Genomic DNA, 20,221 nt, shown 5'->3' with positions numbered 1-20,221 from the left:
CCTGTACATCACTATGTGCTAATATTCATCCACAGTTTACCCAACATAAGCATAGCACCCAGGCTATAATGACTGGAACAAATTTCAGCCTTTAAACTACCCAGGAGAGTACTTTAAATAAAACTTCAAAGCTAGCTTTATCTTAGGATCAACAGGAAATAAACTATTTAATGTTCTGTTACAAACTTTTCATGAAGTGTCTACGATTATAGTTAAATTATTCTATGATAAACTCTTTTATTTTGAATATGATATACAAGATAAATTGTTATAGAAATTAAATAATATTGCTACTGCAGAAAAATGAGAATTATTTGATTTCAGTATATCACAAGTATAAGTGATCACACCTCTGAAGACCTTATTTTTTTAAAAGGTCTTTTCATAATTAAACAACAGTTTGCTTTTTAATCATTGTGTTAGTTAAAATTTCTACAAATACTTAGAATGTCCCAAAATGTAAATTTAATGCAAGGGTCTCAATTTGTTCAAAGTGTTTTATTTCAAATTTAAATTTTTCTTTTAGAGTTGAAATCGAGTAAAGACCTTTAAATGATAATGAATAATTGTTCTTTTCAAAATAAGATATTGGAAATTTTGATGTGTGGTTAATTTTCCTTATCACAAAATAATTGAGGGATATTATTATTCCAAGGACAGAGTTGCCTTTGACTATTTCTGTTATTACTCTTCCTATTAATAACAGATATCAGTGAATCAGTTTGAATTTTGAGAAATTGTGATTTTCATATAAATAATCCATGTTGAATGTCACTTTATTTCACAGTATTCACTTGAGAAATAAGATGGAGTATAAGTATGTTGCAAAGTTAGAGTGATCACATTTGCACCAAGGTTGAGAATATAAAATGGCTTTTCAATGCCGCGGGATGACTGGTACAGACAATTGCTGCTTAGATACTAGATGGGTGCTTAGTGTCATCAAAAACAGGACACCCAAAGAGAGTCTGAGCGGCATGTTGCTGGTACCCAACCATCCGACTGAACAAGTCAATGATCAGGCTTGTTTGTCTTTTGCTTCTGTTTGGAATCTGAACTCAAGCAATGAAGGTGGCTTGACAGTTGCATTTGCTGGAAAGTTGAGCAGCTCTACTGGTGATCTTGGGTCACAGTATTAATTTAGAGATTGCTTTCATCCTGAGGATTTATAAAGGTTGTTTTCTTAACCTCTTCTGTGAATATGGGCAGTATACTAAGAATTTTTGGAAATTAGGAATAAAGTCCATGAAAATGGAGTTTACATTCAGCTCACTTATTACCGCTACATAAATAGCTTACAAAGCTTTAAGTTTTATAAAGTGAGTATTAAAACACGGGCATCCATAAGGAAAAATAACCCTACTTAGAGAAAGGGACTGGGGTGGCAGAGTTCACTCATTTTGCAGGTGTTTCAGGCCTGTACCTTCTGGGAAGTATTATTAAGAACTTCAAGGTATTAAATGCAAACAAAACTTTGGTCTAGCAAGTGTTAAAAAGTTTTCTTTAAAAGTTAATGTATTTGATGAGAATATTAAATTAACATTTAATTATCTCTGAAATTGAGATTTACATTGTATTACTTTAAGCTTTATTTATACAGTACAACTAAAGATATTTAGCTCCCATAAAGCTCAAAGCAAATGAAAAAAAATAAAATAAAATAAAACTGTACTGAGAGGTATTTAGGACAGAGGTAAAGGGCAAAGAAAAGCTATCCTTACTCTCTGTACCTTTTGTGTACTTTTTTATGCTTTCTGTATTGTTTACGGCATTCTATATATAAAAATTCTCAGTTTTCATAACTTCGTTTTAGCTCCTGAGAACTGTCATATCACAGCTTGCTTCATAATGCTACCCCTGACTATGTGTTGTCAAGTAACTAACTTTCTCAGGCTGTTTGTTAACTGTTGTCTAGTTAAAGGCAGTCATCACGTGTTGTCTCTTCAACAAGGTGGAAATTAAAAATGGTGCTGGTGTGATTAAAACTGTGACTCAACTACTGAGGCTTAAGTTTCAAACACATTCTCCCATGTACACACATACATACATGCACATGCTCCTATGTTCATCTTAGCATTTGTTTTATAGGCTGAATGATAGAAAAATAGTAAAAAGTTCCTATAGACTTTTCTAACACACATGCACACACACACACACACACACACACACACACACACACACACACTGTCTACCTTACAAGTATAACTGAAAATTGAATGCTCTAAGAAACCGACAACGAATAAGTTGTAAAGAAAGCTAATTTAGCTCTCACTCAGCACAGTTACAAGCTTTTGAGTGATTTACACATAACTGTAACCTTAGCTCTTTCTCTTCCATCTGTAAAAACGCAAACATTAGAGACAGAGTATCCAAGCTAGATCATGTAGATCATGATGGATTATTACTTTAGCCAGACTGAAGACTACAGCCTTTCCCTCTAGCACATTCGCTTCTTACCACAGCAAAGCCTTAGGTGGAATACATCTAACAGATTATATTGTAAAAGAGCTAACAAATAGAGCATACCATTTCCAAAAAAAAAAAAAAAAAAAAAAAATTGAATTTTATGTTTGTGGTTCATGCAAGCTATAAAAAGTGGGACACTTTTGTCTAAGTAAGTCCATCTCTATAGGCAACAGATAGTCATCAAAAGCTATTGGTCAAAATTCATGGTATAGAACAGCTACAAAAAGTGGAAGGTTACTGATTAAATTGTTTTCAGGTGACTTCTCTTTAGTTGAGGAAGCCAAATGGGTGTGCAAGCATGCAAGCATGTGCATACGTGTGGGGTGTGTTCAGTGTGTGGATTTGTTTATAGCTAACCAGCAGCAGCTCGAGTATGCAGAAAACACAGTCTCGCAGTTAAAGTTGTTTCCACATCATGGCCTGGGAAAACAGTTGAAAATGCTTGTCATAGATGAAGAGACAGGAGTGCTTTTTTCCCGTGACTAACATCTGTGTTCCCCGTTCTGTGTCACTTGGATTATGCTCACCTTTAGATTAACCGCGGTTAGTGCTGCCCGCCCGCATCTTGTTTCATCTGTTAATCACAGCTGATTTCTAAAGTTTGTGTAGCAAAAATCATTTCAAAACCTTTGAAATCGTAAACCAGTCAGTTCCCCGAAAAGGTGCTTCCTGTGTTTTGATGAGCTTCCATTGTGTGTTTTTGCAGCAAGCTTAGTAGTGGAGGAGCGAACAAGACAGATGAAAATGAAAGTGCACCGATTTAAGCAGACAACAGGGTCTGGGTCTAGTCAAGAACTTGATCGCGAGCAATATTCCAAGGTAAAATTATAAGTATCCAACCCATAGTGCCCCCTTAAGAAACACCGAATATATGTGCTAGGCATACATGTGTATCTATGAGACAAGATTAGAGGGCACTGGGACACGTAAAGAAATTGTCATTTTATGTGAGTGTTGCATCATAGTTGTTCACACAGCTTGACAAATCTCTTCCACACCTTTGTATTTTCAGAAGGTACATTACATTATTGGGATATTACTTATTGCATGTAACAATCTTTCCAATGAGAAGAATAGTGGCATTAAAGACAAGGACTGTCCTTAGTTAAATTTGCTGAAGTAAGCAGGATATGTGAGGGCATTTGTTGATGAAATAGTATGATGTTCGTTTAGAATATTAAACATGTTTTTACGTGATATTAAATATTGAATTAATGACAAAAGCTATACAATGTGACAGTTTTGTTTACTTATTTGTCTTTAGTAAAATATGGTGTTTTAATCTCTCAGAAGATGACATAAGTGCTAATAAGAATTTCATTTACATTTCAGTATTATTTTCTAAGAATGTAATAGATACTCATAAACCCTAGTAGCTAACATTTAATTAAAATATAAAGCCTTCTATTATATTAAATATTTACACACGTTATCTGGTTTATTTTAATTGTTTTTCATAGTAACATTAGGTTCTACTTGGTTATAATTTGACACCAGGAAACCTATTAGATATCAAAATAAGAACAAACTGTATCAGCTCAATGTATTAAGCTTAAATAGAGCCTCAAAATTAATATTTTTAAAATAATCTAGTTTGCTCCATGTAGAGCCAGGTAGCCAGTGGTTAGTACCCACTGTAAAAGCAATGACAAAATATGGTTTCTCACCCATAATATCCCAGTTGGCTACAGTATATCTTATTACACTGTAGACGCAGAAGCCTAAAAGTGAGGCACTAGAGAAGGTACCTATGATTCAGGGAGCCCAACCCACACAAACTTTCAGCAGACTTTTTTTTTTAACAGTAAGTTTATTTTATTTTTCTAATTTTTTTTATTTATTACAGTTTATTCACTTTGTATCCAGCTGTAGCCCCACCCTTGCCCCCTCCAAATCCCGCCCTTCTTCCCTCCCTCCTCTCCTCCCATGCCCCTTCCCCAGTCCACTGAGAGGGGAGGTCCTCCTTCTTTTCCCTATGACCCTAGCCTATCAGGTCTCATCAGGACTGGCTGCATTGTCTTCCTCTGTGGCCTGGGAAGGCTGCTCCCCCCTCAGAGGGAGGTGGACAAAGAGCCAGCCACTGAGTTAAGGTCAGAGAAAAACCCTTGTTCCCCTTACTAGGGAACTCAGCAGCCTTTTAAAAAGTAAAATCAGTAAAGAGAAACAACACATGCACACACACACACTCACACATACACACCAAGTTAAGCAAAAACTTTGAGCTCCAATGAGTAGCTGACTCCAGCTGTGCACATCTGTCTCTCCACACCCTGTGATGATGTCCCCTGCTGATCAGCGTTCTAGTCTTTCCTTGTGACTAGCATTATGGCTTTTGTTTGTTCACACTGCAAAGTCTCTAAGAACAAGAAGGCAGGGTGATGATGAGGGTAGATTTTTCTTCACGTTTAAGCTTAGTGAACTGAAATTTCCTTTTAGGGTAAATGCTACAGTTAATCCAGAAATCGTTTCTTGATTTTTCAAACACTCATTCAGAAAGTGAAGTCAAGATTAACATCAAAGTGTAGGGGAGTAGGGCGGGGGGGGGGGCGGTGGCAGAGTAGGAAGCAAAGATGAGATAAGTAAAGAATTGGGATAAATTACAATAAGCCTTTGGGTGCCATTCTGAGCTAGGCGTCTAATCGTTAATAAGTCCTTCACAAAAAAAAAAAAAAAAAAAAAAATCTGTGCCAAATCCTCCGTTCAAACCAAGTTAAACCATAGGAGAACATCCGTCTTCCTTTTAAGTGTCAGCAAAATTACTCATTGAGTAAAGGTGCCTGGCATCAAGCCTAAGGACTTTTTGACCTCAGTCCCCAGGATTGAGAAAACCAACTCCTGAAAGTTGTCCTGTTATCTCCACAGGCTTGCATGCCTGTACACATACACACACACACACACACACACCCTCACAGATTGACTTGAGGCTTCATTACCACTTGATTCCTTTGTGACATCACGAGTACACACCCCAAGCCTTGAATTCTCAATGGCTTTCATTCACATTTACCTATTAATGCTTTCCTCTTTACTTATATAGACGCCCCGTCCCTTCTTTCATTGAATTTGAGTAACTGAAAAATCAAATTGTCTGTGGTGGCTCAGTGGTTAAGATCCGAAGGTGATACTGGTTTTGCAGGGAACCCAAGTTTGGTTCCCACATCAGACAGTTTACAGCTGCCTGTAACTCCATCTCACGGGAATGCGGGCAACACTTCTGGCCTCCAAGGGTACCTGTACACATGTGCACATCCCCACACACAAACACAAAGACAAACACACAGTTACAAATAACTTTCAAGAAATGATAGCTTTCGTTCTTATCAATATTTAAGTGAATTTCAAAATAGTGTGTTTCACTGTGCCTTCATCATATGTACATACCAGTGAACTGTACTCACATTCTCTGTGTCTCACATTGGTCTCCTTTCTTCCCCAACGAACCCCGTTGTATCTTTATTTACTTACATACAAGGCTTGTGAATCTATATGAACATGAATTACACATCTAAATTTCTGTCTGCATGTGAGAGGAAACATGAAAACATGACTTCCAAACGCTGTACTTTTTATTCTCAACAATGTAGATTTCAGCTGTAGCTGTACTTCCAATAAATGTAACGTCAGAGAAATACTTAAGAATATTAGAAATGAAATTATGTGAAGCAAAACACAGTTGCCAGTTTTTTTCATTTTTATGTATCAAATAGAAGATTTATATTTTTCACAGCTAAAATATTTATAGTCTATGCCAATGTTTCTAATGAAAATTTCACTGAATTTATTTTACATAAAACAAAAAAACCATTCATATCAATGAGCAGTGCTTAGTAGCAGTTTCAGCTCATTCAGATTTCTTTCTTATGTTTTTCAGGGGAGAGTTACCTTTGTACCCAAACATTTTATTTTGCAAAGGACTTTTATTGTTTTAAAATAGTACTTTCATAAATGTAGTATATATTAAAATTTCAACTTTTTCCTTTATGGTGTTTATGCACTCAACATATTTGAGAAAGTAATTAAAATTCAGATTTTATGAGAGAGTTGAAAATTCTACTGTATGAGAAATTATGTAACCATTCTCAGAATAATTTTATTCACCAACAAAGCTAGATTAGATTTTTGATGCTTAAAGATCACCAGATGAATATGATTCTGAGATTTTTTTTATTTCAGGCCTGGCTGTTTTCTTAAAGGATTAAATCGTCCTGCTCCTCACTCAGGAATTCATGATGGCATGCCTGCTTTGAGAACTTTGAAATCCATCACTGTGCTCTTCTATGTGATGCTATTTGGAGTTAAATGCCTCAGTGATGGGTAGAAGCCATAACCAGAGGATAAAGCCACACTTAGGCCCTCCCTCACTTATTAAAGAATTCTGTTTCTATAATCCTGGAGCAGCCATCAAGAGTGAGACAGCGGTTGGTGGAGGCAGCTACAGTGTTTATTATTACTGACTTCTAAAAACAGTGACTCTATAATTAGAACCTTCCTCTTAAGGATGACGTATTTCTCTGCTGGATGACTGCATACATTCATTCCTCCTGAGGATATTTTATACTTCAGTGTATTTTGACTAAATATATTTTGACCCAAATATTAAATTATTAAAGAGGAAATTTAACAAATCTTGCTCTATGAAAAAAAAAACAGCTTATTTCAAAGGTTAACATGTTTTTCAGTAAAAAAAAAAAAAAGTAAAATACAAAGTAAGCATACAGTCTTTCATTTCCTTCACTTGATGTGGGAGAAACTCTATGGTAATTACTACATAGCTTGGAATAGTAAAATATGTAATGACCTTTTCACCATCTCTTTTCTGGAAGAGCAAAAAGTCTCTATTCAAACAGGCTGTGATAGAGATGGCTTATAGTAAGATTTCCTTAATTGGTGCAACATTTTCCTTTACACATCTTCATGTTAGTATTTGTACTGCTTAGTACTGTCAGCTACTTGTTCTGGTTGACAAAATATGGAAAGAGCATGTAATACACCTAGAAATATCCTCATGATGTTAGATCCCACTTATTCCTTGTTCTAATATTTGTAGATCTAATGAATACACCTTTATTCACAAGTAATGTTAACCTAGGAGTCACATTTAATACTCTACAAGTGTTAAAATCAGGTTCTACTCCACCATTATATGTTTTCCCATTCACCTGTACACTAGAAATGGTTCTGAATGAAACTAATCATATCAGACAGAATCATGGTGTCTGGCATAGATTGCTGGTGAACTGACATATTACATTCCATTGAATATATGAGATATATGAATTTGAGAATAAATATTCACTAGGCTCTAGACTTAATAGAATATGGGAACATTCTTTGTGTTTAGTGGGCTCTGTGGCTTTGAAAGGTAAACATCATTGCGATAAAACTTTAGAAAAATTAAACTTATAGTTTATAAAAATTAAGCTTATAGTTTATACACTATAAAGTGATTAATGATTTCATGATACAGAATTCTTTCACAAATTCATACACATAAACTGGAAAGAGCTTAAATTAACGTGTTTTGAGAGAGAAGTACTCTCACGTAAGGGATTATGAAGTGAACATGAGCACTGTGAAGTTATTTCTTAAAATTTTTTACATATTTTTATATATAAACTCAGGTTTTAGAATGCATTTATGTGGCACATATGAGAAATATAATTCAGGTTAATCAAGATTCATGCTATGAAGCATTGGAAGGTATGTGACTTTCTCAAAGATTAACAAATGGTTTACCTACTTATTGCTTGTAGATCTAAAATTAACTTGCTCAGAATGAAATAGTAGGGATAATGTTTTATTTTATGTCAACAAATGTTTTTTCTTACCAAAGAAAAATTACTTAGATACTAATTATTTATATTTAGAAAAACTTGTCACTTCCTAGAGTTATAATATATTCATTGAATATTTTGCAGTATGTCCTATTGCAATAGGACAATAAAAACTGAGTAGAAATAAAAGTTGATTCACTCCCTTGATAAATTTGGGGGTGTTATATTTTATCTGATGATTCCAAAATCTTAGAAATGAAGCCCAAAATTTAATGTTATTCAAGATAGAAATATGATGAAATGTAAATTCAAAATATGAGTCATGAAATTTCAGGTTTTAAGCCTGTCCAGGTAATTCACCAACTTTCCCTGTTCAAGTAATTCAATTGTGTGCTCACTCCTCATAAGTGATATCTCATCATTGAAAGGATGTCAGGTTTTTCTTGAGATGCATGTATTATATTAATGCTTGCATGACCATCAGATTCCGTCCTTTCCTGGACAGAGGTATCTGTTGTCTTCCTTTCGGTACGCAGTGATTAACCTCAAGGTCTGTGTCTGTTTGTTCCGTGACCTGACGGTGGAGCTCATGCCTTCTTGTGTTTAATCTTTAGTACAACTCACATAAAGATCAGTACAGAAGCTGTGATAACGCCTCTGCCAAGTCATCAGATAGTGACGTCAGTGATGTGTCCGCCATCTCCCGAGCCAGCAGTACCTCACGCCTCAGCAGCACAAGCTTTATGTCAGAGCAGTCTGAGCGCCCCAGGGGTAGGATCAGGTGAGTTGGCAATGTTGTTCCTGTTCATTGGATCTATATGGTTGGCACAAAATGCGTCTAGCTTCCAGAATATTCTTTGGGGAGTACAGATTAGGTCGTATAATGGAAACATCTCATTATAACAGTGAGGTGGGTTGAGCATGTACCACCTCTTCTGCAGAATCCCTGAGAGAATGTTTGGTACTGCTCCCTGCAAACTTAGGCTAATTACTAGTCATCACTCTAGAACTTGCTCAGTTTTACAGTTCTCATAATGTAGTATGATCAGCAGAGTGCCTTTTAGTCCAGAATTAGAAAGCTAATTTTTAAGAGATCATATAACAAATATTTTAGTGTTTTTAGGAGCATAGCTCTCATAACTGTTCAACCATATCATCATACCGTGAATGCCTATGCAATAAGTGAGTATGGCTGTGTGTTTACTTGTTTAAGTATGTTTGTATGCATGCGTCTGTCAAGCATCTCTACCTGCCTTTATGGAAAAAAAAATATGGACTGTTTATTTTCTCAAAGACTATAGCTTTCTGTTCTCCTACTTCAGCCACAACAATGGGTCTCCTCTCAAGGTAGAACATAGTGGGTATGAGAACAAAATATACACCCATAAGTCACATCATGTAAGTTGTAAAAATGTGATCCTTGTGTTACATGACCAAGGGTTCTCTGGTTCTTACATAATAAGCACTCTGCAGAAAGCTAAGGACAAAGAAGTTCAGACATTCAGGTCAATTTCAGCATGAGCTGCATCAGTTGGCAGTTGATCTTGACTTGTTTTTGGAAACAGAAATTTACAGAAGAAATCTGTAGAATTGAGGGGCTTTCCAATTAAATATGGATGCTAAAAAATGAGAACAAATAAATCTCTGAAACTCCAAATTCCACATTTTGGTGCACAATGAATTGTATGCTCATGTCATTATCTTTTATTTCCATCCCCATTACTTCAGTGCTGAGTGGAAGAACTGCTTTCTTATTTCAATTTCATAATCTCATGACTTAGATAAGCAATTTCTCAGATTTTAGGAAGATGGCAGGAAAAGGAAAGGAAAACTTTAGCAGATTAACGAGAGACTTGTGATTCTCTATAAAGAGGATTAGGTGGAAGGGTGTGATAGTGCATTGGAGCCAGTGCTTCTGTGGAGAAATTCCCAACCTTAAAGAAACAATATGCTTAGATGTGCTGTAAGTAAAAGCGGGAAACATTTATATTGGCTCATGGGTTTTCTTATTTGAAACTGGTAGGGAGAGAAGTTCTTCTGAACAGCTCACAGAAGACTTTCTTCCTGGCATCCCATCTTCTCTAACCATCCCATTTACTGCTCTTTCCTTGCTCTGAAGCTTAACACCTGTAATCACTGGGATTTTATTTTTGAAGGTAGATTATCTAAACTTTGTCCCCCACGTAATAGCTAAGTAAGCTTCCCCTTTAGCTATGATGAAACCTAGTTTTCTACTAGTCCCTTGTTTTATGCTAGTCATCCTGTCTTTGCTGTAGCTCTTTCATTTGATCTTGTAATATTCTAATGGAATGCAGAAAAAAAGATACGTGCGAAGGAGCAAAATCTTCAGACACTCTAAAGACAGGAAACCTTTCATATTTATTATTTTTTCATACGTACCTACATAAATACAAAAATATACATGGAGCTGGAGTGCTGGCTCACAGGTTAAAAGCACTGGTTGTTCATCCAGAGGACCAGGATTAAATTCCCAGCACCCACATGGTGATTCCCAGATTATAATTCTAGTTCCCTGAGATCTGATGGCCTCTTCTGGCCTCTGTGTATAGTTCACAGTCATTGGTGCAGGCAAAACGCTCATATACATTAAATAAAATGAAAAAAAAAGTTAAAACACATATCATCACATCACACCACAGAGCTCTTTGCTGCCAACATTAACCCTCTACTAAAAGCCCTGCGATGGTTAGTTTGCAACAAAAATGAGTCACTAACTGGGGTAGACTTAGAAGGGGCAGGCAGGGTCTTCTGTTGTAAATAACCACTGATCCTACTAGAAACTCTGCATGGTGACTGTTCTTCTCTTCTTTCTATACATTCAAAGCCACTGTTGAAAAAAAAAAAAAAAAGACCAAGCTGATCAGTCTCGGTGCTAGAATATATTTAATATCAACCTTTTAGTCTCTATTATCTATAAGGACTTCATTCTTCTTTAATATTGCATCAAAGGATAAAACTTAGACCAAAAAAATACATCAGACTTTTAAATTATTAAATTTAAGGCATTTTCATTATTTGTCTAGGGTACGTATCTGTGTAGAATATAAGCACAAGTACTTGTGAAGGTGATGAATTCCTCTGGATCAGGAGTGACAAATGTTTAGGAGCTTCCTGACGTGGCTTCTGGGATCTGAACTCACATCGTCTGTAAGAAGCTGAAGCACCCTTCATCCCTGAGCCCTTATACAATTGGATGTATAGGCTTGCAATGGAGTATGAGTGACTACCAGAGACTATACTCCTAACGAAACTGATTTTTTTTTGTTTAATTCTTTATTAATTACACTTTATTCACTTTGTAACCCCCCCCCGTTTTCCCTCCCTCCTTCCGTCCCAGTCCCTCCCTTCCTCCACCCTCTGCATGCATGCCTCTCCCCAGGTCTTTTCCTTCCTTCTGATCCTAGTCAATTAGGTCTCATCGTTTCCTCTCCCATCAGCAGGGACTTGCCAATAACCCTTCAGCTAGAATGAGACTTTGTGCTCACCTCCTCTCTCCATACTGAGACTTTGTCTGGCTTTATCTTTCACAGATCTTGTGCACATAGGTCAGAACTGCTGTGATTTCATATGTGGACTGCTGTCCTGTTTCTGGACGACACTGTTCCCTTGTAGTTATCCAACGACTCTGGCTCTTACACTCTTTACAGCCTCTCTTCCACAATGATCCCTTAAGCCTTTGAAGAGAGTAGTAGGACATGTGGCATGATGTCCTCTTTGGGATTAAAAGTCCTCTTGTGTCTTAAACGTCCTCTTGTGCCTTGGCTACTTGTGAGTCTCTATGTTATTCATCATCAACTGCAAATCAAAGCTTCTCTGATATTGAGGATGAGGCTTATTAATCTAGGGTAAAAATGATAAGTCCAGAGAAGTTGGTTTAATACTATTCAGTAGAATACTAAATACTACTATTGAGTAGAATAATAACAGTACTTTCTCCTTAGAGAGTGTGACCTGTCTAGCCATGGTTCTTGGTGCAGTAACAGTACCAGTTATATGTTTCATCTTTTGGGGTAGGACTTAAATCTGATTTCTAAAAAGTTTAAAAAGTTACTCCCAGATGTTTGTGTCACTATTGCAAGCAGTAGGCATGTCTTTCAAGGCCAGTTCTTATTGCATCTGGCAGAGTTCACAGCTGGATAAGAATGATGGTCATTCTCTTCCTTCCTTCCTTTCTTCCTTCCTTCCTTCCTTTCTTCCTTCCTTCCTTCTTTCCTTCCTTCCTTCCTTCCCTCCTTCCTTCTTTCCTTCTTTTCCTGCAATAGTGTGAATAGCGCCTTCCAGCAGGAGGAAAGCTAATTAGTAGGGATGAAGCATCCAGGTTACCACTACCTTAATTTATCCATGTTCTATGACTCAAGTATGTGGCGTCTTTAGCAATAGGATGTAAATGGAATTAATCATTTGATTAATTAATTAGAGCTGGTTATTAATACAGCGGCAGTTATTCTTTAACCCGCTACTTTATAAATAAAAGACACAGAGACGTGTTAGATTCAATTCAAGCCTTGGGGCACCGGAGCTGTTCAGATATTAACCCTCTAAACTATCTTGTCTGCTTCCCAGACAAAATCCCCATAAATACTTGCACATGTTCCGTTTGAGCTGCTTCTGCTTCATCAGGCTAGTCCTCAGAACAAGCTGCCCTTGGCCTTGTGCTCCTGGTTACCCCCTTTGCAACCTGATCCTTTCTTCCTCCTTCCTCTCTTTCCTTGTGGTCCTGCTGTGACCCTAAATCCCACGAACTTCCATTCTACCTGCCTTTCTTCTGCCCAGCCCAGGCTGTAGGCAACTTTCTTAGCCAATCAGGAATAATTTTGGAAGCAAGGTTTACACAATGTTTTGAATTCTTGAATACGTGGGTAATTGCTCATAGGACAGTAAGGATCTTGGGGGACAAGCAATTAACATTTGAATACATAGTAGCTACAGATCAACCCCAACAATAGGGTCTTACTTTCAACTTCTACAGGATAACTAATGGCGCAGGTAATAGCCTATAAACGTTTGGGGGGTCTATGGGATCTTACCAGCCAACAGCTCCAAAAGAGATATTCTATTTCAATCCCTGCGCTTTCTATATATTAGCCTGTGGTGTCCAGTAGGCATTGGCCCTTCCCTGTATGGCAACTCCATTTTAACTCTTTATACATGTGTACACTTATACTTTAGGAAACTTCTACAGTTTGGTTTCCCTATGACTTTTACAAAAGGTCTTCAGTGTTATTTATCACTCTGGGTAGTCCCATCAGCACCCTTCCTGTCCAATATCCCAACCACATTTAAGCCTTCCCGCTTCATTATTTCCTTTTAACCCCTTATACTACTGCATTCTTCTATCTCCACCCCCAATAGTACAATCCGATCGCATATGCTACTTACACAACATTACAGAGTTTCAGAAGATTCATCAAAACTAACACTTTTGCAACAGCAAGTTGTGTAATCTATTATCTCCTGGTTTTACCAAAGTTAACCTCCCATTTCAAGAAGGATTTTTACAATCAGACTGAAAAGGCAGTCTGATGCAAGTAAGTTTAGTTTTTTATCATCCACTTCTAAAGGAGTAGTTTAAATTTTATTAAAAGCATTTATTTCTTGTACTCAGCCTTTGAGTTATAAAAGGATTTAAAACCAGTTATCATCCATGAACAAATAGCCATCTTGTAACTATACATTTACAAAAATTGGGCCTTTGATGTCAGAAAGCACACGTAAAGGAAAGGTTCTTATATTTATTTGTAACTTTCAAAATGAATATGCTTTAATTAATTTATTTTAACTTTTTTGGTAATTAAAAAAGTTGATTTTTTAGAAATCACTACAGTTATCCCTGCAAATGATTACAAAATTAATTTCAAAATTTCCCTTTATCCTAACTGATTTTTAATTTAGTATGAAAATGCAGTGAAGTAGTATTAGGATTTTTTCAAAATCATATCTGATATGAATTTAACTGAAACAACTTTCAGCTTTTAAAATATCTCAAATAAATAAATAAAACTTTTTGTGTTTTCAATTGTTTTGTTTTATGTTTCCAATTTGTTTTGCCTATTGGCATCAAATGTACTTGAGTGAGATGGAATTTTATTTTACCTTAACAATCCAGAATCAAATTTATATATCTGTTTGCTATACTTAGAAATACAAATTTTACTAAGCTATAAAACATACCAATAAGCAATTAGATGACAGAGAATGAACCTATGCAGGGAAAATATTGACTAGGGCACATCTAAGAAAAATCTCTTTCCTTGATTTTCCAGTCTTCCTGTTTGGTTTTAACAGTTCAAGGCTGATTAGCAAGTTTATCTGCTGGTATTAGGTAGAAGCTGTGAGTAAAATAGAAACAATATCCCACCTGCTCTTTAAAAACAGCTCATCTTTGTAACAAATACATTAACAACCCATAAAAATCTTTCTTCTAAGTCCCATGAATGCATCATTTCTTCTACACACCTAAATTAATATGCCATGGCATGTAGTAGCAAAACTATTGCTGATACATGAATGAATGAGCAAGAGTCTTGACAATGACCAGTTATAGAATATTTTGAGTGAGTGGGTAATTTTCCTGGGCAGGGTCTTTCTTGCAGAGCGCTTTTATCTATATTTTGAAACAAAGCAGAGAGGATAGAGTTAAAACACACTCTTTCAGTCTCTGTTGTTAACTTTGTGCTCTACTCTTTTGTGATAACTTGGCCATTATGTGTCCTGTTAAATTCTGTAACATTAGTGACTTTATAAAGTAGGAAGCAAAACAGTCAGTTGCAATTACTAAAGGTTCCAAACTTTGAATTAAAAAAGTATAGTGTATCAGGATGAGGGTGGTGGTGGGAATGGCCCTTAGATACCACTGGCTGCATTAATTATTTTTTGTGACTGTGACTGAATACACTGAGGGAAAAAAAGCCACTTAGTAGAGAAAAATTATGATTTATTTTGGCTTACTTTTCGATGTGGGATTCAGTCAGGACAGAAAAGGCGGGCAGCATGAGCATGAAGTGAGTGTGACAGGAAGCAAAGTGATCACACTTCATCAGTGCACAGGGAACAGAATGAAAGAATGAGAAAAAGAGAGAAAGAGATGCATAGATATGAATCAGTGAACAAGAACAGATGTAAACAGATGTTTACAGTGGGCTGTAAACCTCAAAGCCCACCCCCAGTGGCATACTTTCTCCCACAAGGCTCCACTGTGTATAGATTCCATAACTTTCCCAAACAGCCCTATCAACTGGTGACCAAGCACTCAAAACACAAACTTCAACAGTGACTATTTCTAAATTTGTAGAAAATAGCTGTAAATGGTAATTTTAGAACTACATTACAATGTCACAATATTGATGGGACTATACCTTCTCACAGGCACTTGAATTCATTTATTTTTGTGACAAAGTGAGATTTTTCTCAGGCTAGTTATCCTGCTCCTTGCTGTGGCTTTGAGCACCTTTAACATGGCTGATCTGTGTGGTGACCATATTCAAGAAAAAAGTAGTAAGAAAGTAACCGTTTAGGAAATGTTCATGTTCTGTGAAAGTATATTTTCACATTTGATAATTGCTGATTAATTTTTATTATATTATTGGCAGCTCATTATTTTAATGAATCCCAGGCATGAACTCATTTTCACCATTAAATACTGGGCAAAAATTCCTTTTTATGAACTACTTAGTTGTTATTCAGAATGCTTATTCTTTCATTCATTATCATTACCTCCTAAACAATACCCTTTCATCTATCATATTCATAATTTGTGCCTTAATTTCCAATGTTTATATTTCCATAAGTATATTTTTATTAAAATTTTATTTTTTACATTAATTACAGTTTATTCACTTTGTATCCTAACTGTAGCTATCTCCCCATTCCCTCCCTCACTCCCTCATCTCCTCCCATGCCCCTCTCCAAGCCTACTGATAGAGGAGGTCCTCTTGCCCTTCCATCTTATCAAGTCTCATCAGGACTGGCTACATTGTACTCTGAGGCCTAGCATGGCTGCATCCCCCTCAGGGGGAGGTGACCAAAGAGCCAGCCACTGAGTTCATGTCAGAAATAGTCCCTGTTCCCCTTCCTAGAGAACACACTTGGATACTGAGCTGCCATGGGCTATGTCTGAGCATGGGTTCTAAGTTATAGCCATGAATGGTCCTTGGGGAGTATGAGTCTCAGAAAAGACCCCTGGGCCCAGATTTTTTGGTTCTGTTGCTCTCCTTATACTACTCAGCAATTAAAAATAAGGAAATCATGAAATTTGCAGGCAAATGGTAGGATCTAGAAAAGATCATCCTGAGTGAGGTATCCCAGAAGCAGAAAGACATACACTGTATATACTCACTTATAAGTGGATACTAGACATATACTATAGGATAAACATACTAAAATCTGTACAGCTAAAGAAGCTAATCAGGAAGGAGGACCCTGGGTAAGATGATCAGTCCTCACTGAGAAAGACAAACGGGATGGCCATTTGTATGTTTTAAAGTATGCTTTTGTGCTAGATTGTCTTGTGTTTGGATGTGTGTGTTTGTAGTGTCTGTACATGCCTGTTTATATGTATATGGCTGGGGTCAGGGGTGGGGAGATATACCAGTGTGTGCATGTGCCAGCTGAGTGCAGGGGCCAACGTGTTCTGAGTGCAGGGGCCAACGTGAGGTGTTCTTCCTCAGAAGCCACCCACATTGAGTTTTGAGACAAGGCTTGTGACTGGAACCTAGGGCGTAAAGCTTGACAGTTCCACCTGGCCAACCACGTGCAGGGCTTCTGTTTCTGTCCCCAGGCTGGGGTGAGATGCACACCGCACCACATGCATCTTTCCGTACGGATGGTGGTGACTGAACGTGGGTCCCCATGCTTGGGCAGCAAGTACTCTTCTGGCTGAGCCAACTCCCAGGGCTTGTACTGGACATTCTGATTGGGAAATAACGTGCCGCGTCATTCTTGCGATGACGCAGAGATTAGTAATATCGTTTGAAAATAAGTGGAAAAGAGATTGCAACCCGTTGAACTCATCTGACCTGCCGAATGAGGAAGTGCTAGAGCCAGAAGCTCAAGCTCCGAATTACTCATCTCCGTTTAACCTAAAAAGATTTTGTTAATTCACAGTGTTGTAGTGGTTGAAACAAGCATAAGGCATTCATGATAATAAAGGTTTATACATCTGCCATCAAGCTTAAAAGTCAGTTATGACCATGTTAGCTGCATCGCTCCATCTACCCTCAACCCCCTTGCATGTGTCATGCTTCAGCATCCGATAATTCCAGGGACACTCATCTGCTTTGGCAAATCATTATCAGCCTCCAGCCATCGTGTGGCCAACATTTCCTGAGTCTCTCACGGCCATAGTCAACATAGCTCACCAGAGTAAATGCTGACCCCTACCACAGGACACGTGTCCTCGCTTCATTCTTACTCTGTCGGTAGAATCATATTTGTTTCGTGCCTTTTTTTTTCCCTACATACAAATTTTAAAATGGGTATATACAGTCCTTAAAAGTACACCCTTGTTGGGGTCTACAGTAAACATGCAAATTGATTTGAGGGGAATTGGAGCATTTAACATATTCGGTGCTCCATTGTCAACTTCTGAATTACCTCCTGATTCTTTAGGGTCTGTCAATGAAGTCTTAAATTGTTGTCTGTTATAAATTCATAAGTGTGTAGCTGCTGTTATATAGATAGTGTGTCTTGGGTGCTGACATTTTTCATCATTTTCTACATAGTTTTCCTTTCTAGGACTGAAATTATTTTTTTCTGCTTTCTGATATTAATATTTAATTTAATTTAAATATTTTATTTAAATTAAATATTTTATTTAAGTCTGGTCTTTTCTTTGCTATTATCTGTATCCTGCCAGGTTCATATTTAATGTGTTCATATTTTGTGAAGTGTTAATGATATTGAAATGTTATCACATTTTTTCTTTATATTCATTAATTGTTTAGAGCTAAGTTAAAAGTTGCAAAAATATGGAATACAGATTATTGATAAAATTTTTTTAATTTTATTTTTTTCTTATCAGTTACATTTTATTGACTCTGTATCCCAGCTATATCCCGCTCCCTCATTCCCTCCCAATCCTACCCTCCCTCCTCATCTCCACCCTGCCCCTTTCCAAGTCCACTGATGGGGGGGACCTCCTCCCCATTCATCCGATAAAATTTTATTTTTAAAAAATTTATTATAGTATTTTAAATGTTGTGTATGCGTGTACGTTTCCTGTGGGTATATGCACATTAGTGCAGAGGCCATAGGCATCAGATTCCTGAGAGCTGGAGTTTTCCATAGTTGTGAGGTCCCTGGTATGAGTTCAGTAACCTGAACTCAGGTTCTCCACAAGAGCAGTACATGTTTTTAGCTATTGAACCATTTCTCTGGCCTCTTAAATGAGAGTCTGTCAACTGTCTTTTGATTCTGTTCACCTTTACTTTATATAAAATTATTTAAACAGCCTGAGTATATAATTCATTAATTCATTAATCTTCCTGGTCATTTGACTTCTATTATTATATTTTAAATCGCTTTATTTCTAATAATACATGGCTTTAAAATCAAATTTGTTCTATATGAGAACATTTATAGTATTCTTCCTTTGATCAAATGTATTCGTTTACTCATTTCTCTTTTCTCTTCATTTTGACTTTCCTATTAAGCTCTCTACCCTCTGTTTGTTTACTTTGTGGATTTTTTGTGGGGGAAAGAGGCATTCATTTTTATTTCTGATAGATTTAGAATTACTTTTACTATCTTATTTTCTCCTTTTAATTTTAAATTGTTTTTTCTACTTTAATACTTAGATTTATCGGAATTATTCTTATTACATTTCTTAAATATTCTGTTAGTTATACCATTTTTGCAGCCACGCTGGGTAATTTAGTGTTTCAAGTTTGGTTAGCAGTAAAGTCAATAATTACCTATGCATTCTTGTAGGAGGAGCAAGTGGAACTACACAGTACACATTAGACTCTATTACAAGGAGGAAAACAATTGCCAAGGCAGAGCATAGCTTATACCCTGGAATGGTACTTGGGTATTTAGATCCTAACTGTTTGTGAAAACAGCCACCAGGAACACAGAGGGGCAAGCTGGAGCAAGCTGGAGCAAGCTGAGGTGGAAAACACTGAGGAAGGAAAGACAGGACAGCACAGAGGAAATGGGTGTGTCCTGAGAAGTAGTAGGAGCCTGGGAAAGGAGATATAATGTGAAGGATGAGGACAGAAGAGAATCATTCAGACTGAGGAAGACATTATAGGAACTGAGAGGATTTCGGTACCCAGATGGGGAAGTGGGCCTGAAGTGATGAGAATGTAGAGATGGTTGAATAAAGAGTACCCAGAGAAGAGCATGTCTGATTGCATGCTGGTGGATGCCCCAGGTCCCGCCTCTGAGAAAAAGGTATCGGACAGGTCTGATGCTCTTTGGGTGGATGACACCTAAATGAACATCAGTACAAAGTCCCAATTTATTTCTAATATCAGAGATCAGACCTCTACTCTTGCCTGATGCGTCTAAAACAAAAAGGGGGAACTGTAGAGAGCTGCGGAATGCCGTGCCTTAAAGATGGAGCTGGTTTCCGCCTTCCACCTTCCCGATGGTGAGTGCTCTCTGTCACAAACAACTCCACATTTGGCTAAGGCTGAGGATCTGGCTTGCTTCCATGTATGTGGACCTATCTGCATTGCCCACGTGGCACGCTGGGGTTGGCTACCCAGAGGCTATATAAACTGTGGGCTGGCTTTCCCCAGGGTCCGATGATTGTTCAAGGTTCCTGAATAAATTGCATTGAAAAAAAAAAAAAAGAGTACCCTGTAATAAAAATGACAGGACCGTGTGAGCGCAGCCAGCTTCTACACCGGCTGCCTTCTGCTTAGATGTCAGTTTCTAGTTCACCCACCTTCATCCCAGTGTTATCACTGACTGAGAGTATTAGATAATGAACATTTCCTGTAGGCCTGGACGAATGT

General features: G+C 37.2%; 1 protein-coding gene across 50 annotated transcripts in view; it reads left to right on the top strand.

Moving 5' to 3' along the window:
• Rims1 (regulating synaptic membrane exocytosis 1) overlaps nt 1-20,221 on the top strand; it is a 479,343-nt gene that overhangs the window by 380,369 nt on the left and 78,753 nt on the right. For 35 of the 50 annotated variants that reach the window (XM_060369742.1, XM_060369745.1, XM_060369744.1 and 32 more), the window contains 2 exons: nt 3,173-3,285; nt 8,855-9,021. The exons of the other annotated variants lie outside the window; for them this stretch is intronic. In XM_060369742.1, coding sequence (XP_060225725.1) covers nt 3,173-3,285; nt 8,855-9,021 — 280 coding nt within the window. The remainder of the gene's footprint in view (nt 1-3,172; nt 3,286-8,854; nt 9,022-20,221) is intronic. 50 annotated transcript variants of the gene reach the window in all.

This window comes from Meriones unguiculatus, chromosome 16 (genome assembly GCF_030254825.1).
Source record: "Meriones unguiculatus strain TT.TT164.6M chromosome 16, Bangor_MerUng_6.1, whole genome shotgun sequence".
In the NCBI taxonomy this organism is placed as follows: domain Eukaryota; kingdom Metazoa; phylum Chordata; class Mammalia; order Rodentia; family Muridae; genus Meriones; species Meriones unguiculatus.
Note: the sequence above shows the minus strand (reverse complement) of the source record. Positions and strands in the feature narration are given on the sequence as shown.